We start from the raw sequence: 26323 nt of genomic DNA, 5'->3' as shown, positions 1-26323 counted from the left end.
GGAGCTTGAAGGCCAGAAAAATTCTAAAAGTAGAACTCCACGAACAACTCCAGTTCCTGTCAAGAGAGTTGGTTTGAGTAAACGCCGTGATTGATGGAATTCGTTAGTTAGATTATTCGAGAACGGGGCGCCATCCTTTCCTCCCGCGAAAGCCAACAACAGCCTCATCATGGAGAACATCGCTGCCCAGTCTTCCGGTGAGGATACTTCGCTCGAAGTCTGGTCCCCGGACGAAGAACGGCTCGAATCCCAGGGGACTGGCTCCGTTTCCGGGGCTCGTTTCTTCTTTTCTGGTCCAGTGCACTGCTCGGGTGCCGTCTACACGCCTATCAAATCCCGAATTGACACGGTCCAAGGTCAGGTACCAAGTCCGTTGGTGGATGGAAGAGATTGAATTCGTCGCCCCTCTATACGCGTTTGTCTGGCGTATGGTTTCGTCTTCCTGGTCAGAATGCGAGGGCGAGATATTTGATGAAGGTTGATCTGAAGATGGCCTCTCTTCGTGCTCTTCGCTGTCTGATGAAGTCAACTCGGGTCTCTGCCTACCTGCCCCTCTTCTTCTTCTTCTTCTTCTTCTTGATGGGGTTTTCAGCTGTCCTGGTGTATCATTGTCCCGTGTAAGTCGAAGAGTTACCGTATAGTTAGATGGCAGTCGCGTGCCGTGTAGTCTCAGCCGAATTTTCCGCTGCAATGACGTCGTTAGAGATGCAACGCGGTGGTTACTTTCCATTTATGAAGATTATTTGGCCATTTACCTGACGGAATGCCCTTCGGAGCTTTTCACTTTCTGTAGGCTGCTCCTCTGGAGAAAGGCTTGCATCGGATTTGTCTGTTTGTAGGGCATCATTGCCGTAATATGGAAGCACAGAGTACTCGCCAGTATCCCAGATTATCATGCTGCCCGATGCAGCAGACGCAGATTCAATCAAGTGATTCTACCTTCATCCGTCAATAAAACGTCTCTCCGGATCAAACGGCGTACTATGGCATGTCGACGTACCCATACGTTGTGCACTCTTGTCTCGGTAGCATTTCTACTCAGTCGCTTGCTGTTTGGATTCCCTGGCAGGCCATACATGATGGCAAAGCTCAACGAACTGGTCCGTGAAAACTGCAGCCTGAGATCGTAGTGCGGGCCAGCAATGGGATGATCATGCTGATGGACGACGAAATGCCTGCCGTCTTCATGCTGGTTCCTCTGATAGAGATCCCTCCACGCCGAATGAGCCAGCCGCGGGACCTGCGGCAGCTCAGGCCGCGTCGAAGCCCGGAGGCGCGCGGAGAAGACCTCGAGGTGATCTTCAACATCCTCTTTTCCAGCCTCGATAGCCGCGATATCGACCTTCAACTCGCTCTGTGGCTGATCTTCGGGCTTCGTATCATCTTCATCGGCGACCCTCGGGGGCGTTTGGCCTTCACGACGGCGTTTCCTGGCCCTGGCCGGCGGAGGTGAAACGCTTCGAACGAGGGATCGATGCAACGAGACACTCCATCTCTTATTCTCGGGCTTTACAAAGGGATTTTCGATCGTCCTCGATTTGTGCGATCCTTCTTCCATCACAGTACTGAGGCGCTGTTGGTACCCGGCTGTGTCTAGCCAACTAGTTACTGGGTAGGCAATCAAGTGTCGTTTGGTGTTTGTTCCTTGACTAGTTAACTAGTTAGTTAGTTAACTAACTAACTATGCTGCTGGCCACTCCCCCTTGAATCTTTCCGACAGCACCGCTACGACACAACTACAGAGCATGGGCAACTGGCTAGTCGTGTGCCCTCTGTCTTCCTCTACAGAGCCCCCCGGGGTAACTAGTTTATATGCAGCTGCAAGTATAACTAGATGGGCCGCCAGTCGCCATCAGCGCTAGGGGACCAAGCCGCGGATCCCGAGCCTTGAGTGGAGCGCTCGCCGATGCTTTGTCTGCTGGCAAGAAGACGGCCCTTGCCAGGCTTCCGGCATATTGGCCATGGATGTGAATGGACGAAATCTCTCTTCCCCGCCGTCAGCCTGCATGATGGTGGGCATGGCGGCGGGTTCTTATACCTCGTTCTACGCCGGTTCTGCGCCTGGCAGCTTAGTTAAAGAGGCTGTGGCATCGCGCCAAAGGATCACAACTCTGTCAACATTTAGTTGTCCTGAACTTCAAGATGCCATTCACGCCTATCAATACGTCCCTGGGGGCGCTGCTTTTATACCAGGGCTCATACGGGCTACTGCAAAACAATGGCCGGGTGTTCGGTATCTCGTCTCTCCTGTCAGGCTGCGTGGGAAACCCCAACACACAAAATGTCCCTGTGATACTTGGAATGGTATCGAGCATTGTCCCGGTCTACCTGCTGGCACCGTCACTCTTACCTCCATATGCTACTCCGCCGGCAACATGGGGAGCTGCACTTGCACTCGCTGGAATTGGTTTCCTGGTTGGATGGGGAACGAAGGTAGGTAGCTAGCTTCACAGCGTCCCGTCCGGCTGAGAGACCAACTAGATCTGGGCAGCATAGCTAACCCGCGTATCTAGAATGGTAACGGATGCACATCCGGACATATGCTCTGTGGTATATCTCGAATATCACCACGGTCTTTCATTGCAACTGGAATCTTCTTTATCACCGCACTGGTCACTGCAAATCTTGGAATTGGGGCGACGGTCTCGCCTCCACCAGATGGACGCCCAGCTTACTTGCCTGTCTACCCATCCATAGACGAAGTTGCATTCATGTTCTCTACCGTTGCCATTTCCCAGGCATTCAATTCATTCCTAGTTCCAGCTCTGTTGCCCCGTTACACCAATTCAAACGTGGTCTACAGCTGCATTGCAGGGCTCCAATTCGGTCTAGGCTTGCTTATAACTGGCATGGCGAATCCAGAGAAGGTCCTTGGTTTCTTCCACTGGTTTGATCCTTCCAAGTTCGATCCATCTCTTGCGCTTGTCATGGTATTCGGTGTCGGGCCCAGTCTTTTGTCTTATTTATATATGAAAACTGAATACGGCAACGAAGATGGTATGAAACCACCGCTTCTGGCTGACCGATTCAGCCTACCAACTGCTACAATAGCAGATATTGATTGGAGGTTTGTGGTTGGTTGCGTTGCGTTTGGTATTGGATGGGGACTGAGTGGTGTTTGCCCTGGTCCTGGATTGCTGAGATCGGCTCTCTCGCCGCTTTGGGGAGCACCATGGCTCGCTGGCTTCTGGCTGGGTAGCCTCCTCGGTATTTGAAGTGTATTCTTCCTTTGTTGCTAAGAAAGCAGCTCCCAGTTGTACATATTTTTAGAACATAGTGTCCGATGATTGGCCCTTAAGGCCGTCTCCAACATCCCCTGACTGACTAGATAGCAACCGTGTAATAGAGTATAACAACACAACGACTTTTATCTGCAACTTGCAGCATTTGTCAATATCTGGACCAATTAGGTGAATATTATTTATAAGGATTGTGATTAATCGGTTCAACGCCCGAGACTGGGCTGTTTCTTGAGAAAAATAAAAATAAAAAAGTGCCTTCCCGAAAATATTTCCTGGATGAGTTGAGCGCCATAAATGCTGTGGATATCAAGCCGGAGGTTGAAGCTCTCCTTGAAGGATCTAAAACAAAGGGGAAAAACTGCCTGATAAATGAAAATATCCCGTCACGGTCCCCTAAATGCTAGGAAAGAATTATTAGTCCATGGCGTTGTTAATCCTTGAAAATAATATGCATATCAGATTTTGACGGGGAGACACTTGAAGGCAGAGACAGAGATACCCAGAGTAAGGAAGGTCGCCATGTCAATATTAACAAACTTCTAAATGTAACATGAAATGGCTTACAGCTCCGACTTGTCTTCCACGTCTAGTCTAGTTTGTTTTGATTTTTTCGTGTCGAAAAATCCCTCGAGATCCATCCATTCGGCAGCAAATGCAGTGATAAGGGTGCTCCAGTCTTCAACAGTAGGAGGGTCAAGATTGTCTGCGTTGTCCGCCATTGTGTGCCATATACCTCTCGGGAATGGCCAAGGTATCAGGTGGAGGATCTCAACTCCCCGCTGCATGAATGGTATATGGTCATCCGAGATAAAGGACAGGAATTTCCTGTCTGATGGTCTGTTTCCCTCAGTAAACCATGCCTTCGGAGCACCCTTCTTAGGGTCTGGATCTGATTTGAATAGCCCAAGTGTACGAAGTCGTTGTTCGAGCTGAGCTAGATGCTTATACGCCCAGTGGGTGGTTGCAAAGAAAGATGGCATGATGGGATCTTTGCTCCCTAGTAGGTCGAAGAGGACAAACAGCCTTATGGCTGATAATGACGTCTTGAACGTGGAGAGAGCAGGATAATAGTCATGTTCCATGTGTTCAGCTAGAGATCGAGCTCCATAAAGGGAATCTGTAGCAGTCCACTCGCCAAATGCCTCTTCACCGTCTAACAGAAAAATTTGGATCCCCTGATGCGCATCGATGTCAAGATTATCAGTGGGACTCAATTGCATTGCCTTCCACTTTTTTGTCAATGCCGCATCAATGCTTCTTACGGCATGTAGTAGCATCGCACACGGTGCAGCGCTGTCTATCGCCCCAATAAACCCTTCCGGAGTGAATTTGCTGTCATAATGAGCAGCCAGAGTCAACCTACTGACATCGCCAACTTTGGCAAATGGGGGATCGCGAATAGCTATCAAATTGATGAACGGGATCTGCTTATCACCGGTTACTGGGGTTTTTGAAGTGGAGTTCTGAAACTCGAGCCTCCAATCTGGTAAATTCTCTTTGAAGAATTTCACGAAGTGTTCAAGTACAGCAATTGATCCTGGGGTCCCAGGCACCCTAGGCCGTAAGATTGGAGCAAGGATTGCGCCATTGTGTATATCGAAGTCGCTTCCTGGACGAGGCAACGACCGTAAAGTAGTATCGGATACGGGCGTATAGCAATTAACTGGTGAGAAGAGCAAACCGAGGAACGGGAGGTATAATAGCATCGTTAAAAGGGCAAGAGCTGGCCGCTCTGACACTGCCATGGTCATCGTAAGTCGTGCAACAAGAAATCGTAGCTTCGTGATAGATCATGTCATGGTAACCTGTTAAACAAAATCAGCCCAATATGCCAGATGGCGTCGAATGGGATATCCAATGCCTACCTAGATATAAATATACATGAGGGCAGGCCGACTAGAACGAATCTCCGCAGTCCCGTATCGTGGGGACTGAGTACTGTCCTACCGTTGCCTTCCTTTGATGCCCTTCCGAGCACCTGATAAACCAAAACCAACATGGATGGTAACCCATCGAAATTAATCCCGAAAGGAAATCAGGCCCTGCCAAGCCCTGGCGGCTCGGCGCTTATCCAGAAACTTTAATGTCACGTGAATATAGTATTTTGGACGCTTAGGCGCGCAAAGAGAAATGAGAGACGAGAAACGTTTTACTGTACCTCGTTTCTACTGCCATTGATGCTTCAATTCTCGAGTATTCTACTATCACCTAGAGGGAAACTTTTATCCTCAACTTGTCCTATATTTTGAGTTATGTTTTGCCTTCGGTCTCGTCACAGTCTTAGCTTTCGGTCAAGCTCCTGGATTCACCGAGATATCACCATCAGAGTACCGATACGCCAGAAAGCTACAGATGCTCTTTCTAGTTCGCCGGCCCCGTTAAAAAAGTCAACAGCCAGTGCTCAGAATGGCCCATTGCGTGCGCCGCTTCGATATCCTCAAGCCAAAACACAACCAGCTCAAAACAGAGGTTAGTCTGCATCCTGCACTCAATCCGCTCCAAGCTATATAAGCTGACGTCCTATATAGCGACCCGCCTAAAGCCGAAACAGGTAGTGATATATCATGCCGGTACCGGGAAGATTGCTTTTATCGGGCTGATGCGAGTCACCACTATCCTAATATTCGTCGTTTCCTGCACCGTGGTGGCCCCAGCTTTCTATGCGGCTGAATTCCCATGGTATATAGCTCCTGCAAGTGAGTATACCGTCTTTCCAAAAATCAATAATGCCATTGTTAATAATTATGTTGAGCAGTTGTCCTTGGTGGGGCAATACCGATGCTCTTTGTCTCCTTTACAGCCGCTCCTTTCGTGAACCAAGTGTACCTTTCCCTACCAGTCTTTACCCAGCAGTCAAGGGAACACCTACGAGCGTACCTCAATAAAATCCCACGTAATGCAACATTGAATGTTGAGACTATGAAGTTTAACTTCTACCCAAAGCGAACGCTCGTCTCAATATCAGACCTAGTCCCTCGCACGTCAATGGTTCGCCCAGTGAGCTTTATGAACATTAATCCACAGCCTAGGCCATGGTGGAAGGGAAGAGATCAAGTGCTATTTTTTGCACCTGAGAAGAGCCGGCCAGCAAGATCAACCCCGAGATTTCTCCCCGAGATATGGGAGCAAGTCTTTACCTTAATTAAGAGCAACCGGGCACCATAAAGCAATTTCTAGGAATAATTTCCGGTTTTTATTTCAATGGACAATAAGGCCACTGATAGTACCATCCTTTCAACCTCGAATGCGTTCTGGATACCCGGTCATAGTGCATGATACCCTCCCCTCGTTGTGCTTCCATCCAGAGCAAGCACCCCGCCCTGCCATTTTACCTTTGCTGAAATCTAGCTTGATTACCAGCAGTAGTTTGCTCATAATCGATATCCAGCTAGATTAATACTGTGTTTCTTCCTTTGTTCTCAATCTAAGCTTCAAGGGTTTCGAGGGTTTCTGGTAGGCAACTTCCGCAATATAAAAGGGGCTTTTTTACAATTCTCTTCATTCTTCTTTTCACTACCTTCTTCTTATAAACACCCTCACAGTTTCTTCAGCTTTTCTTCAGTCTCTTCTCATCCAACGCTTATATCTTGATTTTCTGCAAGATAATAAACTGCACCTTCTGCACCATCAGCTTACCAATATCTATTTATTGGAAGGTAAGGGACCATAAGTAGGTGCTCTTCTCTTTCACTCTACCCTTGGTTAATATGACAATACTATCTGCTCTCAGACTACCTTCTGTTCAACTGCATGCTGCGCAATAACCTGAGATCCTCTGCCGAGAAAGTGTTTTCTTGCCCATAACATTTCTAATATTGCGTTGCACTCCTTTTTTATTATTTATTTACAAACGCGTTTTCCTATGAAAACAACATTCCACAGTGCTCCTGAATCCCACAACTCACAGATAACCCTCTGCTTCTAGGCATATTTTCTGATTTAGTTCCACAATCTTGGGATCTAATATCATCAGAATTTACTTATCTATCCTTCAAATCATCATGGACACCTTGACTGCTGGTGAACAGCGCACCTTCATGCTGGGCCTTCTCTGCTCTACCGATGGCCTGAACAATATCAAGGTAAATTGCCCTTGGAGAGGCTCGGTCCGCTTGACCATATTATATGACCGCGTCAATTTTCATTGATGACATTCGATCTGCATAAGATCTAAACACATAGCTAATATCGTATTCTTACGCGTCACTAGGTTGACTATGACAAATTGGCCGAAAAGGCTGGCTTTAAGAATGCCGCCAGTGCTTCTGTCCTCTTCAACAAATCGAGACGTAAGATCCTGTCTGCCTTGACCGAAGATGGTACCCTTGCTCCTGCAAACGGTAGCCCGAAAAAGGTATGCATCTTTAGACACTAGATGCTAGGAGACGTTTCTAATGCGTGAGTAGGCTAGTGACAAAGTCACCAAACCCCGTAAATCCTCCGCAAAGGGGAAAGGTGCTACCATTACCACTGATGAGGAGTCAAACGGCAATGAAGAAACCCAGGCCAATCCCGTCAAGGCTCCCAAGGCCAGAGGAGGAAAAGGAAAGGCCGGGGGGAGAGTTAAGGCCGATCCCATGGCGTAAGTTCCCCTTTTTTGTCATGATATCTCCTGTATAGTATCTCATTTCTAACGAGACACAGGATGGTTCCCATCAAGGGTGAAGTGTTTGTAAAGGAAGAGCCTCTTCACGAAGATTTCGCCAAAGGTATAATTGATGGAACACTCTATTCATACTCAGATGTATCACTAAACACTCTTTGGGCAGTAGGAGCGTTCTCCAGCGGCAATGGGACTACTGCGACTGGAAGCCCCCTGAACTCTGAGGTTGATGATGAGACCCTTTAGTTCCATGTTAACTTTCGCAGAACTACTTGAGGATTTGCAACAATAATCTCTCACGAGCTGCCACTATGGTATTGGGTTTAAGTACTATTTTTTGACCAACATTGGCTGCCTGCCTTGGACAAGGACTGGGTATATCGGTCAGGCCGGAATGTATCTCTTCGTCAAGCGTGTTCTTGTCATGGTGCTCTGAAGTCATATCACGCTGTACTTCCTCTCTTTCACTACCTGAACACGGGGGCTCCTAGCTACTTTAGGCTCCAATAAGCGAAATACAAGAGGTTTCTTATCAAACCAGATTTTCTATTACTACGCAGCTATCTCCGAGCCTCTTGAACGCCTCTCAAATTAACTACCCACCAGCTAACTAGTTAAGTAACGAGTTAAGTTAACCACCAGCCAAGACTATCAGCCATAGACGCAGTTGAAGGTAGACTCCCGAACCCCTCAGGCAGCAGTCAACACCATCTCCTTCGTAAACATTCAACTTCATTCCACGCCTCCCCTCCTTTTACCAGAAGAGCTGGATATTTTCTTTATATAGTTATTGTGCCAAAGCCAGGCTGTTAACTAACTAAATTAGTTACTAGTTACTTCGCCATGGCAACCCAGCAAACGACAGAGGCACCATGGCATGCTGCCTTTCCAAACCCCACGGCGACTCCTGGGGCTGTAAGCCGCACTGAAGTCCTTGGATGGCTATCAAGGAGCGATGGACCGCTGGATTATGTGCTAGTTGACGTACGCAGGGTCGACCACGAGGTAAGGCTCGACGGCTCGACCGGGCTTCCATAGCCAGTTGGGCATGCCTTATTAGCTAGATACCAATATCCTTACAGACACTCTATTCTCATACTCATACTCATACTCACACTCATTGTCTCCAGGGCGGAACAATACGTGGCTCTATCAACCTACCGGCCCAAAGTTTCTACGCATCGCGCCCAACACTAAACAAACTGCTCAAGCAGGCTGGTATTAAAAAGGCCGTTTTCTACTGTGGTGAGATACCCTCTCTACTTACACGCTACTTTCGTTTGGCTATGATAGCTGGCTGATATATACAACAGGTTCATGCAATGGCCGAGGGCCCCGGGCGGCAGGCTGGTTTGCTGACTATCTCCAGGAACGAGGGGAAAGCGGTATTCAGAGCCTTATTCTTGAAGGTGGCATTAAGGGCTGGGTAAAGGCCGGAGAAGAGTATGTGACTAACATGGATGGTTACGATCCTGCTCCTTGGAACCAGTGAATCGAAGGAGCCGCGGAACCTTACAAGTCGAGGATTAAGGTCTAGTTATTATATAGAATCTAGGAGATGTGAGTATATCTATGCTTAACTATTACTGGGCGGTAATGATACACACGAGTGCTAGAATGAATAATGGCGTAGCGTTGCTATCCACGCCAAATAGTATACGGCAGATATTCAATGAAAGATAGATACTCTGACCGCTGCAAGGGTATTTGTGCCGTAAAGATTATAACGCTTCAATGGCCTTGAGGAGTATCTCAACTCCACGGTCACCATTTTTTGACCGAGTAGCCTCATCAGTTGCCTGCGCAGACTCCTTTAAGATCCAGGAAACATCACTCCACCAGCCCAGGCCAATCAGTCCACCACCTTTTCGTTTCTCTAGACTCTCCTTCATCCGACTTGTGTGTTCCCACTGCTTCGCAGCGACTTCTGCACCTTCAACCACCTTGGATGGGATGCCGCACATTGAGGCACAGTGCATTCCAAAACTGCCTTCGGCGACCCCATCTTCGAGTTTGTAGAGGAAAGTCACACGTCTTTCAGCATCGTCGACATGAATCCGCATTCTGCGAGCAGCAATTTCAGGGTGTCCCTCAAATTCAGCTGCGAGTGAGTGATAATGAGTAGCAAAGAAACCTAGAGCGCCTATATGAGTAGCAACATGGTGAAGTACTGCTTGTGCCACGGCAACACCGTCATAAGAGCTAGTTCCACGGCCTAGTTCATCCAATATTACCAAGGAACGGGGAGTTGCTTCAGAGAGAATTTTCTTGGTCTCTGAAAGCTCGACAAAGAAGGTGGATTGAGCAGCAAATATGTTGTCATTAGCCCCAAGCCTGGACATAATGCGATCAACCGGAGTTAGGCGGGCATATTCACAAGGGACATAGCAACCTATTTGTGCCATGATAACCGCCGTGCAAGTCTAATAGAGGTAAGTTGAGGGTAATAAAATCGGGCTTAGGGGCTAAACTGACCATTCTCAAAACTGTAGACTTTCCTGCTGCGTTTGCGCCAGTCAGAAGGTTAATATTTGATGTATCCCCTCCCAGTTTGACATCATTAGGAATGAAGTCTCCAACATTGGGCATCATACAGGGGTGGCGGAGTTCTTGGAAATCAAGTACACTGCGCTCATCATCGACAAACGTAGGACGACAACTCGGATGTCCTAGTGCAGTGGAAGCTTTGGCTAATCCAATCAGACAATCAAGCTGGGCGATTATCTTTACAGCTGCAAGCCAGCTCGAGTAATCTTTGTCAAATCGAGCATAAAATCTGCCAGCAACACCCTTCACAACCTGAGCATGTGTCTCGCGAGCTTCCTGTAGTTTTCGAATCAATGCTCTTAGCTCAGGGAAGTAATATCGCTTAACCTGCTTCGTGGCGGACATTTGGTCCCAGGATTTTGGTATGTTCTTGATCTTAATGGGAACCTCGAGTTGGTAAATTTCTTTGCCATTATCCTTGAAAACAATGGTTGAACATTTTAACTCCCTCCTGGTCCGTTGTAGTACCTGCTCTAATTCATCCTCCAATTGTTCAATATTCTTTTTGGATGCGTCAAACTCTTCCTCAATGCCTTCCTCTGGGACTAAGATATCACTTTCTCTAGCCTTAGAGCGGTCAAATGCCGTCTCCCAGAATTTCAAGAGACCGTTGAGATCCGGCATGGCAGAGATCAATTGGCCGATTAACCCATGACCAGACCCAGCTTCCTTCAGAAGACCCATTGTATACTCGATTTGTTCAAATCCCTCAAGTACACGTACGAAGTCTTGGGCTTTGCATGTACCAGCGTGCACTCGAGATATAAGCCGTTCAAGATCCGGCATTTTGGTCAACTGTGACGAGAATTGCTCACGCACTGTGCTATCTGCATTCAGGGACTCAACAGCGTCAAGCCGGGCATTGATCTTCTTGATATCCATCAGGGGATGGCAAACCCATTGTTTAAACAACCGCTTCCCAAACGGCGTAACACAGCGGTTGAGTAGTTGAAACAGTGTTCCTTCCGAGCTGCCATCGTATGTGTTTGCGAATATTTCAAGGTTGATTAGGGTCTGCCCGTCCAGTACGAGACTGGATGCTTTCTTAATTGGATCGTACCAAGTGAAATTTCCTATGGTGATGAGGTCTCGTCCAGTTTTTAGCATTTCAAGGTACTGTAAAAGAGCCCCAAAAGCAGACATGACCAAATCTTTATCTCGAGCGTCTTGCAATGCTTGCGGCCAGGCGGATGCATGGTTTTTGTCTTCCGAAACGAAATAGCTACCTGCGTCAAGTTCCCGAACGGTGACATCAGCCTCCCAGAATTCCTTCCCAGGCTTCAGGTAATTCCAGAGAGTAGTTGGGCCGGTATTGTTCTTCAATATTCTGAGGGCTTTGGTAGACATAGCAGATTTTTCAAGTAACAATTCCTGAGGTCTGGTCTGGGCAACAAAGGTCTCGAACCTTGTCATATCCACATCGTCAACGAACTGAGATAAGAAAAACTGTCCGGTAGCTGTATCGACAAACGATATACCAAAGGCTGGTAAGCCATCAATAATAGCCTCTTTGATTGCCACGCAGTATGTGGACATATCGCCCTGAATCATTGACCCTTCCACTAAGGTTCCAGTGGTCAGAACACATGCTAGCTCTCGTTTTATGACCTTGTCTTCCTTCTGTGCTTTGCCCATCTTATTGCCTTTATCTTCACGTTCTCTCATTTCTTTGCTTAATGCAGACTCCGACTGGTCCACGCGAGCAATCTTGAATCCTTTTGCAACGAATTGGTTGGCCCAATGATCAAGGCTCATTTCGGGAACTCCGACCATACGCATATTGACTCTATCCGTAAGTTTGAGATCAAAAAGTTGGTGACCTATAGTGGCATCATTTTCATATAGCTCGTAAAATTTCCCCTTTTTGAAAAATACAATGGTATCCCAGAATTTCTGTTTGATCTCCCAATACTGCTTTTCAAATGGCGAAAATTTGGTCCAGGCTAGAGGTGGGATGTATAAAGTACGGGGATCATAGTCAGGATGACCAAGTGGATTTTTATCCATATCCATAATATTAGCAAGCCATGGGTATCGATTTTCTGGCTCCGTCATATGGGCCTTTTTTTGTTTGCTACTGGAGTGTGTCTCTGGTTTGACTAGGGTTTTTCGAGGCTGGTATGGTTCTACATTGTCGGGGTCATAGCGCCACTTTTGGGTGGAAGCAGACGTGCACTGAGGGATCTCCAAGTCCATGTCATCACCAGGAATAGGTGGCGGGCTGCTGGATTCTTTCTTAGACGGTGCCTTTGAAGGACGCTTTCGTTTCCTAGATGACTTCAATTCTTCTTCTGATTCATCGTCTGGGACAACGAAGTCGTCAGTATCTGCAATGGGTCAGCTCAATCGTTAAAACTTATGCTTAACGGCGCAATGGTCATACCATCTATGTATTTATCCTCGTCATCATCCTCATCGGGCTTAAAGCATTCTTCGTCACTACTGAGATCCCCAGGTCTTCTTCGCTTCTGAGACCGCCCCCGTGCGTTTCTTCTCCCCGGCTGGACAACATCCTCGTCCTCAGATTCTTCATAACTTTTAACCGCCGTCCTCGCCTAGATAATAGTTAGTCCAGACATTCAAGAAACTAATACAGCAGGTACTTCTGGGAACATTGGTAGCATACCCGTCTGCTGGATGTGTTAGAGGTAGAGAACTCATGGTTCCCTGCAGATGTTTTCCTCACAGCGGTCGGCGTGTCTTCTTCGGGAGGTTCAATTGCATCACTACTCGGAACTGGAGTAATATTTTGATCATCATCTAGCCTCTGCTTCGAAAATTTGGCTCTCACCGAGCTGGTGGTTGTTTCGCTGAGTGGACTGGCTCCAGACGGAGAAGATGCTGGGAGAGTGGAACTTCGCTGGGAGGTTGATGGAGCCGAAGGAGACGATTTAGGCTGGAAGAATCCCAAGATGGATTTTTGGGTCTTGTTCATGTTCTGTGTACTTGGTGTTGACCGCTTGAGGACGCGAGAGGGAGCAGGCGTCGTTTGGGCGGATGATCCCATTCTCACAAGGAATTAAAGAAACCAATGGAGGGGGAGATTGGAATACATCAATGTGCAATAATAATAGCAGGTAAATGAGAGACAGTGCTAGAAATTGAAGCTGGACGAGAACAGTAACAGCTAGGTGTGTGTAGATGGACGAACGTTGGAAAATCCCCCTTGGGATTTCCCATTAACAGGGCTTGCTTATCTTATCAGACGAACACGAAAACGCGTAGAGCGCGACGCGGCACGTGACAGGTCGTAATATCTATGTTCCATTCCGAGTCATTACATAATCAATCCGGTCCACCTCAGTGGTACGTACCTGGAACCGACTGTACCTGATACTCTATGGAGAGCACGGAGAAAGCACAAGGAGACAGAATACAAGTGAGATTGGTATATAGGTAGTATTATTATACAAAACTGCGTTAAAGCATAAGGTGATTTGACCCAGGGAGATCTAAAGTGCCATCCGATCGCCAAACACTAAAGGAAAACCGTAACCCAATAAAGAAAACTAGTGTACAGCATGCACCGTGTATAACGAAAAACGCTCGAAATGAAATCAGCAACGAAGAAATGAGGTATCATGGCCACGCCTGTCGCTGCTCCTTCTCCTTCGCCAGTTCTGCTTCTTCTTCTCTCTCCTTTTGGTCAGTCCATTCCTGGAGTGAAACAATCTTTGGTTTCCGGCCGCCAGCAGAGCCTCCGGCAATACCAGGCCGTTGAACTTGTCGCCCAGCAATTCTGCGTTTCTTCGCGAACAGATCTCGGTCTTTTTGTTGTTCGGCTATCGATTCTTTCTCCGGTTCTGACTGCGGTACAGTCAAGCCCTGTTCTTCGAATTCCTTATCACTGATAACTTTGATAATTTTAACTCTCCATTTCCCGATTCGCAGAATCAGCAGGCTCCCGTCAATGAGGAATTTTTCTGTAACATCAGCAGGCCATGTTCTGAGAGGGACATAACTTAGTGCATCACCCATTTGCTCCGCACCACTGGGCATGCAGCCAACGGACGCTCCGTTGTTGACAATAATTCGATGCCCTTCCTGTTTGGAGGAGACCATTCCAGCAGAGTAGAGAATCTTGTGGAAGTATTGTCCGACAACCAGAGAGCGAGGTAGAACTAGGTGATGCGTGGGTGCGGTAAAAGCATTCATCTGCGGGGCTTTTTTGTTTACTCCAGCATTGATATATTCCGGAATTCCAGAGGGCAATAAAGGTATTGACTTGGCGTCTGACTTGGTTGATGTTGAGCCCTGAGGTTGGAAAATGGCTTTATGGGCCTTGGATGCTTCCTCAGCTTCCTTAGGACCATGTACAAGCTCCACAAATTCTTGCGCTAGAGTGTGTTGAGCAACCCGACGGGATGGGGCCTTGTTATGCTCCTCGATTATTTCGGGGATGCGGGAGGTTGGAAGAAACGTAAACATTTTTAGTAGCCGCTCCATGTCTTGATCAGGTTGACGCATAAAGTACTATTTCTGTCAGTCCGTAGCCTTGTAAATACACTCGAGAAAGGCAACAGTATATATATACTCACCTGGTAAAGGTCATAAGTTGACGTCATATCCTTGTCGAGCCATATCGAATTACCGGCAGATTTACCAATCTTTTCCCCCGTCGAGGTAGTGAGCAATGGCACTGTAAGCCCAAACGGCATTGATAATTCTGGGTCTTCGCCTGGTTTAGTTTCGATCGGCGAAGTTTTTAAGACTTGCTTAATGGTATCAATTCCGAGTTGAATGTTGCCAGACTGATCAGAGCCTCCAACTTGAATCATAACTCCTTTCTGATAAAGGTGCCACCAATCCCATGCTTGCATTATCGGGTAACAAAATTCGGTAAAGGACATGCCACTTCCGCTCTCAAGGCGCGTTTTTACCCTATTCCCATATCTGTTAGCAGACATGATACATAGCACAAAAAAAAAAAAAAAAAAAAAAAAAAAAAAAAAAAACAAACTTGGGTGAGGTTTAACTTACGGTTCTCGTCCTAGCATTGTTCCTATCCTTGCGTGTTGCCCAAGAGTACCCAGGACATCAATTAGCGTTTCTTTATTCCACCAGGTATTATTGTTCTCGAGTGCTCGTCTCCAAGCCCATTCCCACGAGTAACCATGCTTGCCTCCGTATCTTTCGAATGAAACTCCGAGTTTTTTTAGTTGCATATGCATGTTGGCGATGTAGGCTTTTCGAGAAGCGTTGCTAAGAACGGGTCGTGCTGTCGTTCGCCCGGTAGGATCTCCAACCCTTGAGGTAGAACCACCCAACTATCACCTCATGTTAATAAAGCCGAGGTGAAAACTGAAAATAGCCTTTGAAAAATGGCTCCTAACAGGTGTATGGCCTCAAAAACCAGGTGTTACTCACAAGCCAGACAGATTTCATCCCATGTACGTAGGCCCATCCAAGAATCATAAACGGAAGCATATGTCCCACATGCATTGATGGGGCAGTAGGGTCGATTCCGGCATACAACCCTACTCGTTTATTTGTAATCATCTTATCCAAAGCATCGCGGTCCCTAAACGAGGAAAAGAATAGAATAAATCGGTTAGCAACGTGTGTCAGAGCTATTAAAAAAAAAAAAAAAAAAAAATAAGGAAACTATTGAGATTACCCCCCAATAACTGAATGAATCAGCCCTCTTTCCTCCATGAAGCTTAGAAAGCTCTGCCTTTTCCCTTCTCTAATTTCATTTGCCCAACCCTCCCATTGCGCCTCTGCCTCGGCCATCCGGGCTAAGTATCTTTGCGTAATGCATCTTCGTTGGACGGCGCCGGGAACTGATCTGGGAGGGCAGAGCGAAGCTTTCCGACTTGTGGTTCCATTTCGAGATAAAGCACATGAAAATGAAAATATATCCCTCGAAAGGGGCTTGTACAAGAAAGACTGCATCATAATCGTGCCGTTTTTGACATGGAGAAGCAAGTATTGATATCATTAACGATTGAGCTTTTTGCACCGGGAAAAATATTAACGCGATAAGCGCGGTTCATGGGTGTGGGTCTGATTGCCGCGCAAAACTCTACAATTGGGTGAGCTTACTTAGTTAACTGCTAAAATTCAAGCCTCGAGCGTGGTTGACAACACTTCACTACATCATCAGTACCTGAACAACCACTTCATTACTCCGTCCGGAATCCAAACCCATTTTCTTCCAAGCAGTTAGAACATCAATTGACAGAATACAGCTTTCGCGATCTCTCCCTCGCTGCACTGTTTCAACTGGCACTGGTAGCCCATGGATCAATACCATGAAGTTGTCCGTGATACTCCTTTCTGCCAAGTCAGAAATCCATAGGCCCAATCTTCCAAGTGCCTTGAGTGTAACATTAAACCGAAGGTCATTTCCCGGGACCATTGATATATCTGATCCGATTATAGCTGCGGCTCCTGTCATTTTATCGAGCAGCCCCAGCACAGAAACCTTAAGTCGCGATTTTGTTCCTGCGGCACAGGACTTCGACTTTTTGAGCACATCAAATGCATAAACAGGATACACGGTGAGAATATCATAATCTCTTGGCCTCAGTGTCACAAGCACCATTGCGTGGGTATCAGCTTGATACATTGGTTTTGTGACGTTCCCCGACTTGTGGCTGCGAATAATATATTCGTTATCATTACCCGATAGGACCCCAGGAAAATCGGACACAGGGATGAGAGCGGAGGTATCTTCTGACGCAATATTGAATATACCTAAGAATCCACTGCCCGTTCTCGCCCAGCCAGTAAATGACCCAACTCTCAACAGATGTCCATCGTCATAGCTATTATACACATCTCTGCTGTACCCCGCAACGCTGGGGCGTAGGGTCACTGTGTCACCTCTCGTTGTTTGGGCAGTCATCTGGTTAATAATAGCCAGGTTGTGTTTTCCAGGCTCATCTGTTATATAAATGACGCCACCTGACACACATCTGGCAGCTGCATGGAACGATGCATAGGAATGGGACGTTTGGAACATATCCCAATCTGGAATTACGTTGAGATATCTTGTCAGCAAGCTGTTGTGGGCATTGCAAAAAACATGCCATGTGTGAGAAGATTCTATATCTGGGAAAAAGTCGTCTGAGTTTCTCAGTATGAGTCGAGGTTTATTGGTGGGTAAGAGGGAGTGGAATATGATTTGGGGTGTCTGGGACATGCAGGATATGGACCTTGCTTGGAAATGCCGCGACAATGACCTGGACCAAGAATCCTGGTACGTTGTTATACAACGCTGCCGAATGCTCGCGCCTTCAAGGCTATCCAAAGCGGATTGGACGTCAGTCTTCACTGAATCTACACCTGCTGACGATAAGAAGGTGTAAAAGTCATCAAAAAACGAGGGTATATCATCGGGATCGACGATTCTAATTTTTCTGGAGGCGGGTTCCCCTGTTCTTTCGATCTCTATTGTGTTATACTTGGATGCTATTTCACCAGCAGGTGAAATGCCCCCCCAATAACCCAACAGAGCGTGCCATACAGAAACATGCTTTATCCCCTCGTTCTCTTGACGGATCTTAGCAATTGTTTGCTGAAGACCATGCGGAAATCCACCCTGGCTTGCTTCAAAACGTGTGATACCCCGCTTAAACTGCGATTGGCCCTCATTATCTAGAGACTGCCAACCGTCATCAATAATAAGGCTGGATATTTGGATCCCATTTTCCTTGAGTGATTGAAGAGCGTTTAAAATATTTTGTTCAGTCAAATTCTGACCAAGTGCATTCCACGTGCAGTATGACAATCCATCATACCATTCCGGTTGCCATTTGGGTGTTAGCCCATTGTCTACCGCTGTTTGAGCAGGCTCTTGGTCACTAGCTGCTTGGTATATATGCTGTAATGCCACTGAATAGTTTTGCGATTTCTTTCGAGCTTCATATATTGCTGCAGCCATGGCTATCTCAAATGAACTAGCAATTGCAGCCACAGCCTCACTTTTCGCTACGCGGTTGTTGTCATTTCTTGAACTTATGATGATTTCACCTTCGTTACCAGATTGGAAGACGGTCAAAACATTGTCAATGCCGCTCACAGAGACCAGAACCAAGACGATACCATCTCTGTATACGAAAGATGAGAGTAAAGCGTCTTCGTTCAAGTTATAGCTTGTCGTCCCATGCCGTGGTGCTAGCCAAGATGCCGAAGCTCGAACAAGAGAAAAGGTTCGAACATAGTCTTTTGGAGTACCAAACAAGATTCTGGAAGTCTTGCTCTCTTCGTTGACGGCCGCCTCAACCTGACAGCTGATATTCCAAAGCAAAGCACCTGCGGCGTCACTTCGCCCAGGTTTAACGTCAATATTGCTGTTTATTGAATGCAGGTAGTTTTGCAGAGAGTGTGTATTGTCATTCGATAAAGGTTTCAGTGGTTCGATAATAATCTCTCCATTCTTAGATTTAAACGTTTCATTAGCCCATTGCCATGCGCAGTCTGCCCTTGCTTTGTATTTGATGGTAAACTCCGCATGCTTCCCCTCTGTAGGAAGGGGTATTTCGGCAATGAATGCTTTCCGGAAGCATTTATTTGAAGTGTTCTCACTAATTACAGTGAGCTGAGAGTCAGGAGAACTCTTTAATTCAAGTCCTGTCCAGGCATCACTGCAAATATTGTGCCAAACGACAACCTCACAAGACTGTTCCGGAAACTGATGGTTTGATTCAAGCACCACTGTAAAACTCAAGTTCTGTTGCATATATGTGTTAGCCTCCAAGTGAGAATCGATTAGAAAAGGTTATCACGCCTAGAATAATATCTCTCAAGTGCAGAAGCAAAAATTGTTGTCCTTACATTTGTGGCGTGTATATTATCTTGTGTCCCCCTTTTCCGTTGCATAAATGTAATCTGGCCCAGTGGCGGCCACGATGTTATATTAGAAAGAAGCCACATCTCCAATCTGGGGTTTATATTATTGCAAGATCTTCCTCTATTATACGATCCACAGAACTGGTCGGAACCGTCTAGCAGTTATGAAGAAGCTGGGATAGAAGGCTTCCACATGAGCACTCTTCAGTCTAAGCAAGCAGTAGTTGAGCAATTCTTTATCACTTCCGGATGAGTGGCCGAATATATTCCTTATTTCAATACCGTATATTCACTAGTTAGTTTAGTGTGGTCAGACCTTGGTGGCCATGGGATCTATTGGATGCAGGTTGGTCATGCAAGCAAGTCATTTAAAATAGAAGCAGCCAGATTAACTAGTTAACTACCTCATGTGAACGTCATTTCTGTGGGAAAGGAACTATAGGAAGACATCCAGCTACTGAGAGCAATACAGTTATACCATTCTGTTTATACTAACTATATAACCTGTTAATATAAACAAACTAGTTACCTATGCTATGTGATACGGCATTAACCTTGGAGGTCACCTCCCATGCCTCCAAATGTAACCGTCTTGATGGTAAGGAATTCATCGATTCCATACTTGCTACCCTCTCGACCAAATCCACTCTGCTTGACTCCACCGAATCTAGACTTCAAGTCAGCCAATGTTGTGCTAAATTGGGGTAAACGGGTGAGATGCTTACGGGGCAACCGTGTCACTGATAATACCCGTGTTCACACCAACCATGCCCACTTCCAGGGCTTCGGCAACACGGAAGATGCGCTGCACATCCCTGCTGTAGAAATATCCAGCAAGGCCGACTTCAGCAGCGTTGGCAAGGTCCACGACTTCCTTCTCTGTCTCGAACGGATAAATGCCAGCTACAGGGCCGAAGGTTTCTTCCGATGCCATTCGCATATCTTTTGTCATCTCGGTAACAACCGTAGGGAAAAAGAAGTTCGAGCCAAGTTCAGGAGCTCTATTCCCGCCGATAATTACTTTACCGCCTTTCGCTTGAGCATCGCTGACATGTTCATGTACTTTGTCAATCGCACGGGAGTGAATGAGGGGTCCATGTGTAACTCCTTCATTAAACCCATGGCCCAGAGTGAATCCTCCCACTTTCTCTGCAAATTTAGAAGTAAACTCATCATAGACACCTCTGTGAACGTAAAGACGGTTAGCGCACACACACGTTTGGCCTGAACTGCGGAATTTCGATGCAATGGCACCGGCAACAGCAGCGTCGACATCAGAAACGTCGTCAAATACAATGAAGGGTGCGTTTCCTCCCAGTTCGAAAGACAACTTTTTCATTGTAGACGCGGACTGCTTCATAAGCAGCTTCCCTACTGCTGTTGAGCCAGTAAAGGATACTTTGCGGATCTCCGGAGCAGTTGTAAGAGATAGACCGATCTCTGGGGTGTTCTTCAAGGCAGTAACTATATTTACGACACCCTTTGGAATTCCTGCACGGGCAGCCAGCTCAGCAATGGCATTTGCAGTGAACGGTGTCTCTCCCGGAGACTTGGCCACAACAGTACAACCAGCAGCTAATGCAGGGGCGATCTTTCGCGTGATCATAGCTGCAGGAAAATTCCAGGGCGTGATGAAGCCACAAACGCCGACAGGCTCTTTGATTGTCATAGTTCTGTTTCCGGGAACTGTAGCCGGAATAGTATCACCATATATCCTGGGGGCTTCTTCGCTGAACCATTCGAAGAAGCTAGCGGCATAGTTGACCTCTCCTTTTGCATCAGCTAACGGTTTCCCATTTTCCCATGTGATCAGAGTTGCTAGGTCTTCGGCATTGTCTATCATCAACTGATGCCATCTTCGTAGCATCCTGGCGCGTTCGCGGCCAGTGGTCTTCCGGAAAGATGGGAATGCGGAAACGGCGGCATCGATTGCTTTGTGGGTGTCGGCGGGGGTGAATTCTGGACAGGTGCCAATGAGTTTACCAGTCGAAGGATCTGTATGGAGTTTCATATAGCAGGTAACAGTCAGAATTTGAAATCATAGATTTGGTGATGGGAGGACAGTACCTTGAACCTCAAATGTCTCTCCAGAGCCCGCATCTACCCATTCTCCATTAACGTAGCATTTTTCAATAAATAAAGATTTATCTTTCAACTAGAGTGATTTCCAGGTTAGATGTTATCTGAATAGCCCATATCAAAATATACCTACTTACCTGAGGGACTGTATGCATTGCGTAATGTCGTCGTCCGTATGACGGTGGGGGAATGCGAACAGAGAATGCAATATGCGATCGAGAAAACTGCTTAGAGATCGAGCGAAGAGCACTGGCCATCATGGCAAATGTGGTAGAAAGAATAGAGGCCAGGACAGCTATTTAACCTGGATGGCTGAGCTATGATTTGACTCATGCAGGAGGCGGGGATCACAGGGCGTTCTTTAAGTAGCCGGGATCAAAACAGAAGCTGAAGCTTGGACAAAGTGACTAGCACTCTGGAGTAAGACAGTGACTTTGGAATGGCAGCCTAATCTTGTGGAATTAGCTAGACGAGATATATTGCTTTCGCGCTCCAGTTGTTATTCCTACAGCTGGTGCATCGGTTGTTGTGGTTGTGGTTGTTGTAGAAGTGTTTTCCTGCTTGCAGCGGTTCCGGCTGTTTGGAAGCTCTTTGAGGCGCCAAGACGGCATCTCGGTTCGGCGATATAAGCTTATTGACGAAGGGACGCCGAGAGGAGAGGAAGGAAACTTTGTACTCTGTATAGCAGGAAGCTGGTATGATAGCTACAATGACTGATAGCTACTGAAAGCTGCTAAATATAATGTCATTTATGCACCCGTTTGGCAAGCTGAAATTAGACTCCGCCAATAGATCTGCATGGGCCTTTTTAAGATGCTGGTTAAGATTCCATGCCCTAGAAAACCCTCTCAATTGACGCGGACAGCCTGCAACGGGACAGTATCTTTCGTCTTGTTTTGGATTGTCAATGCCACTGAACATTGGCCGGTTCTGCGTCAGTTTGGCTTCCGTGTCTGACTGGTCTGACTCTGCATGTTTCCAGCACGGCATGCCATCTTCTGTTTTCCCAAGTTGCACTGTGTTCTCGTACATAGTTCTAAACACCTGATCCTCTCCAAACAGGTCTGCACACCGTCGAGAAGCCCTCATGACTGCCGCTGTCGGCCATCCAGTCAACGAGGCCACACCGAGAACTTCACTCCAGTCGCGAAGGCCGAAACGTACTGGGCGTTTTTGAGAGCTTGTTTGAGAAGGAAGGTGAGATTCGAATCTCTCAGCCCTATTTCCGCGGTCTTGTAATGGCGAAGTAGACGTTATTTTATCATCTTCACTATTGGCACCGTCCTCAGATTCTACCACAGAGTGAACGTAATTTATTTGACTTGGGGACCTAGCCTCGTCATTTAGTGTGCTGCTTCTGGCTCCTGTATTTGGCAATTTTGACTCTCTTTTTGATCTCCGGGATACCGCAGCACAAGTACTCCGTGCTGCCTGGAGGTTCAGTAAAAGGTTGTCAAGCCTTTCTAGGATATTTCTTGCCTCCGGGCAAAGAAGCTTCCTAGACTCTTCATCATCAGTCTGAATTACAGGATGAAGATCAGGGTTTGGTGGTAACAAGTCATCAGATCCATTTTCGTCCTTGACTAGCACACTTTCACTATCATGCCTGGATGTTGATCCTTCCCTCTCAAACCGTTGAGCTTCACGCCAGTCCCAAGGCCTTGCCTCAAACCTTTGTCTGGATATTCTCATCATGTGTGCGACGATACATGCTTCCAATTCCGCACTGGGCCTATTATCCGGCACCATGCTCAGTGTCCAAACATCGTCCGGGTCTTTGTTTATACGTTCATCCGCTCTTGGGACTTCATCGGGAGGCATAGGCCAAGCGGTCCAGCCTCTGTTGGGAGCAAAAGGGGGTATTGAATCTCGTTGCTCTCCACTTGAAGCTCCATTAAACGTTCCTGTTGCCAGTTTTCTGGCTTTCGCTTTCTTTGCTTTGTTCTTAAGCATAAACGAATTGTATAGATGAATAGAAAGATCTCTTGACCGCATGGTTTCTAATGCAGCATATTCGTGCCGTTCCCGTCTAGTCCATCCTCTCCAAGTAGATGGTGGCCCATGGAATTTATTCAACCTCGGAGGGCTTCCCTCTAGCTCTTTAAGTGAAGACGGAGGTTCATACTCTTCGTCATCAGAATCACCAACGTCGTTCGTGTGTGATATTTCTGAATCTTCATCACTGGAGCCACGTATTTCGCTTGGGCCACGATCATCCTCTAGTTTATCACCATTCCCAAAGTCGGGGTAAGATGAGTTTCCTCCGGTAGCAGCGTACTGGGCTTCCTGGTTGCTTTGTATTTCGTCTGGATTGAAAAGCGATGTGTACTTCCTTGGACTGGGGGAAACAACAACGCTGGAGCTCGGCAACGACATCTTATTCAAATCAACATGGGTCCAAGGTTACGAGCAAAACAAAACGACCGTTCAGAGACTCAATAAGACCATCTATAACCGATTTCCATCATGGCGGAGAAGTAGAAAAACGAAAGATTGGTTGCAGTCAAATCTTTATCAATTTTGGCGACTCTTAACTAGTTAGCCAGCTAAAACCTTGCAGCTCCGTCAGGCCCAGAACCCATCACGTGCAACTGACAGTGAGCCCTGGTTGATATTGACTACTACTGACTATTACTTGGAGAATTTAGCTACAATCACGCAGGGGGAATATTTAGATACCTAGTTGTAATTAGTGAAAACAGTTTTGATTCATCTTTTGATTTTATTCTATATCTACGTCATCATCGGTTATAAAATCTTTTTTTATTTCATGAGGCCCTGTTCAATCTTCCGTCGTTTCCTCCTGAGCTTCTCTGCTTCTTCCTCTTTCTTCTTGTTGGAGTACAGCATTTTATCCAACAATTTACGCTTCTTCCTGCTAAGCATCATCTTTTGCCGTTCAAGTTCTTCTTCAGCCTTCTTCTTTTCGGCGGCGTACTTCTTGGACTTGGCTCCCTGGCCTTTCTTCGATTTCTTAGACGACTCAGGCTCGTGTACTGGCTGGAGACCCAATGCTTCGGCTTCAAGCTCCTTTTGGTGTTGTTTCTGTGCGGCATCAGCTTCATCCTCAGACTCTTCGTCGAGTTCTGGTTCCTCGTCAAAGCCACCAAAAGAGTCCTCCGCTTCCACTTCGCTGTCATCTTCTTCGTCATCATCTGAGTTTGCAATTTCCATACCGCCATTTAGTGATTCTTTGTCTGACTCTTCTTCTCCATCGCTGGCGTCTTCCTCTTCATCTATTTCCGCAGTGGCTTCATTTTCCTCCTCTTCTCCCTCCTCCTCCTCCTCGCTCTCGTCCTCTTCCTCGGCAGCTCTCTCGGCCTCGCCCTCTGCTTCTTGATCTGCCAAACTCACTCGAGGGTCATACTCGCCATTAGACGGCTTGACCCATGGGCTAAGATGTGGAGGTAGAATGGCACCAGGAGCATATAGATCTGGTCTGAGAAGTTTCCCGTCATTCACGCAATCCCATACCCATTGTGGCTGAACATATATCCGGCCAGGAATTCTGTGTCCAGGTCGTACTCTCGGAATCGATTCCTCGCTTTCTTGAGGATTTTGGGGTAATGGAGGAAGAGCCGACTCTGTAAGAGGGGGTCGATCGACAATTTGATGTGTTATCCTGGGGTCCAATTCATTATGTGTGAAGGCACCATCTCCTAGAACTGAGTCCCATCCTACACGCTTACAGCCAAAGGCACGTAGCAGAAATTCAAGGGGCGCACGAGGAGCTTCTCTTGAAATGAAAATGGTAAGTGGTGCAAATAAGGCGGCAGCTTCATTTCCACTAATCTGCGGCTGTGGGAGAGTATCCGCATCTGGCGCGGCTGGCTCAAAGGTATCAATTGCATCCTCACGTTCAGTTGGTGTTTCCACTGCAGGAGCTTCTGAATTTGTGTCAATTTTGACACTCTTTAGAATTGTGTTGACCTTTTCCTGGACCTCGTTTGAAACAGACTCCGTCTCCTTATTTTCAACAGCCTCAATGGCGGTGTTTTCGCCATCGTCAATCTTCTTGCCCTCCAAAGTAAAGGCTGCAAGCTCAGCACCCTGCTCATCACTCCTGACATCGAACTTTGGAGGATATACTAGCCCGATAGAGGTGTACAGGCGGAAATTGACAAAGCCAAGCAGAGTCGTGTAGAACTCTACGAACGTTCCCATGATCCTGAAGTCAATGTCACCAGCCACCTGCTGCACGAAGCGGTATGGAACGAGCCATAGAATATCCTGACCCTGGATTGTAGCTTGATAATATATCCCCTTTATCGAGAGGAAAGACTTGCGAAGCGAGTTGGTTGCAATCAGGTAGTGTTGAAATTCGTGGCAAAGTCTTTGGCAACGGGCGATGGTTTTTGGAGGAACCGTCGCGGTCGAAGGTAGGTTAGCGAAGAGGAATAGTAGCGACAGAGCATCGTCTAGATCTCGCAGGGCATCAATGAACGTTGGATAGCGCTCCTTGACAAGATGATCAAGCGTAAGCTTTGGTGCAAGGTTCTTCTCTAAGCGTGATGCATCTCCGACCTGGCCACGTCCGAGAGCTCTAGCAATCTTCTTTGAAAGGGCTTTCTGTTCGCGGAACTTATTCAGGAGTGGCTCGTGGAGAAGATACTGTATATCTCGAGTGTAGTAAAAGGTGGTGTTTGCGGTTGCAGACTTCGATGCCTTTTTCTTGTTCCTGGGTTCACGAGGATAGATTCCTGCGTCCTAGAGTCAACACTGCTTCCACATCTACCGCATCTGGAACTATCTAGAGCGTACCCTTGAAAATGCATAGTCGCCTGAAGTCTGGAAGTGAAATCTGCAACTTTCTCACTGCCTGAGTTCTTGTAATATAGTTTTTGGCCTGGCCAGAGGTTCCTATTTGCACATATCAGCATGCGATCTCCTTGAGCAGAAAACGTCCATTGAAGCAGACAATACCTTTCTTCTTAAGCTTCCCCATCTTTTCGGCTTTTGCGACAGCCTGGTATGTGTGCAGATATGTCGTAGAAAGAAACCGGCGCAAATCGGTTTTTTTCTTCTTCTTCCTGAAGGTCGAAACTTTTTTTTTATC

General features: G+C 46.9%; 10 protein-coding genes across 10 annotated transcripts; 2 read left to right on the top strand and 8 right to left on the bottom strand.

Moving 5' to 3' along the window:
- Positions 1-112: 112 nt before the first annotated feature.
- TRV_05224 (uncharacterized protein) lies at positions 113-1558 on the bottom strand (the record flags this gene model as incomplete). Its single annotated transcript, XM_003020652.1, has 4 exons — positions 113-512; positions 547-597; positions 724-935; positions 1001-1558. 4 exons carry the CDS (start codon positions 1556-1558, stop codon positions 113-115), a joined length of 1221 nt encoding a protein of 406 aa, XP_003020698.1.
- Positions 1559-2142: 584 nt separating this feature from the next.
- TRV_05223 (uncharacterized protein) lies at positions 2143-3215 on the top strand (the record flags this gene model as incomplete). The annotated part of the gene is made up of 2 exons (XM_003020651.1): positions 2143-2433; positions 2514-3215. The coding sequence occupies 2 exons, from the start codon at positions 2143-2145 to the stop codon at positions 3213-3215; spliced, it is 993 nt and encodes a 330-aa protein (XP_003020697.1).
- A 587-nt stretch (positions 3216-3802) lies between these two features.
- On the bottom strand, positions 3803-4993 carry TRV_05222 (uncharacterized protein; the record flags this gene model as incomplete). The annotated part of the gene is made up of 1 exon (XM_003020650.1): positions 3803-4993. The coding sequence occupies one exon, from the start codon at positions 4991-4993 to the stop codon at positions 3803-3805; it is 1191 nt and encodes a 396-aa protein (XP_003020696.1).
- A 2250-nt stretch (positions 4994-7243) lies between these two features.
- Positions 7244-8091, top strand: TRV_05221 (histone h1.3., putative; the record flags this gene model as incomplete). Its single annotated transcript, XM_003020649.1, has 4 exons — positions 7244-7324; positions 7453-7596; positions 7649-7824; positions 7863-8091. The coding sequence occupies 4 exons, from the start codon at positions 7244-7246 to the stop codon at positions 8089-8091; spliced, it is 630 nt and encodes a 209-aa protein (XP_003020695.1).
- A 1475-nt stretch (positions 8092-9566) lies between these two features.
- TRV_05220 (uncharacterized protein) lies at positions 9567-13399 on the bottom strand (the record flags this gene model as incomplete). Its single annotated transcript, XM_003020648.1, has 4 exons — positions 9567-10268; positions 10321-12719; positions 12776-12947; positions 13019-13399. 4 exons carry the CDS (start codon positions 13397-13399, stop codon positions 9567-9569), a joined length of 3654 nt encoding a protein of 1217 aa, XP_003020694.1.
- Positions 13400-13971: 572 nt separating this feature from the next.
- Positions 13972-15563, bottom strand: TRV_05219 (uncharacterized protein; the record flags this gene model as incomplete). Its single annotated transcript, XM_003020647.1, has 3 exons — positions 13972-14865; positions 14931-15273; positions 15373-15563. The coding sequence occupies 3 exons, from the start codon at positions 15561-15563 to the stop codon at positions 13972-13974; spliced, it is 1428 nt and encodes a 475-aa protein (XP_003020693.1).
- Positions 15564-16486: 923 nt separating this feature from the next.
- TRV_05218 (raffinose synthase protein Sip1, putative) lies at positions 16487-19078 on the bottom strand (the record flags this gene model as incomplete). Its single annotated transcript, XM_003020646.1, has 1 exon — positions 16487-19078. The coding sequence occupies one exon, from the start codon at positions 19076-19078 to the stop codon at positions 16487-16489; it is 2592 nt and encodes an 863-aa protein (XP_003020692.1).
- A 659-nt stretch (positions 19079-19737) lies between these two features.
- On the bottom strand, positions 19738-21199 carry TRV_05217 (succinate-semialdehyde dehydrogenase, putative; the record flags this gene model as incomplete). The annotated part of the gene is made up of 2 exons (XM_003020645.1): positions 19738-19882; positions 19914-21199. 2 exons carry the CDS (start codon positions 21197-21199, stop codon positions 19738-19740), a joined length of 1431 nt encoding a protein of 476 aa, XP_003020691.1.
- Positions 21200-21987: 788 nt separating this feature from the next.
- Positions 21988-23643, bottom strand: TRV_05216 (uncharacterized protein; the record flags this gene model as incomplete). The annotated part of the gene is made up of 1 exon (XM_003020644.1): positions 21988-23643. The coding sequence occupies one exon, from the start codon at positions 23641-23643 to the stop codon at positions 21988-21990; it is 1656 nt and encodes a 551-aa protein (XP_003020690.1).
- Positions 23644-24030: 387 nt separating this feature from the next.
- TRV_05215 (uncharacterized protein) lies at positions 24031-26147 on the bottom strand (the record flags this gene model as incomplete). Its single annotated transcript, XM_003020643.1, has 2 exons — positions 24031-25945; positions 26029-26147. The coding sequence occupies 2 exons, from the start codon at positions 26145-26147 to the stop codon at positions 24031-24033; spliced, it is 2034 nt and encodes a 677-aa protein (XP_003020689.1).
- Positions 26148-26323: the final 176 nt, after the last annotated feature.

The sequence above is a fragment of the Trichophyton verrucosum genome, assembly GCF_000151505.1.
Source record: "Trichophyton verrucosum HKI 0517 chromosome Unknown contig00394_1.f1.exp, whole genome shotgun sequence".
NCBI lineage: Eukaryota > Fungi > Ascomycota > Eurotiomycetes > Onygenales > Arthrodermataceae > Trichophyton > Trichophyton verrucosum.
Note: the sequence above shows the minus strand (reverse complement) of the source record. Positions and strands in the feature narration are given on the sequence as shown.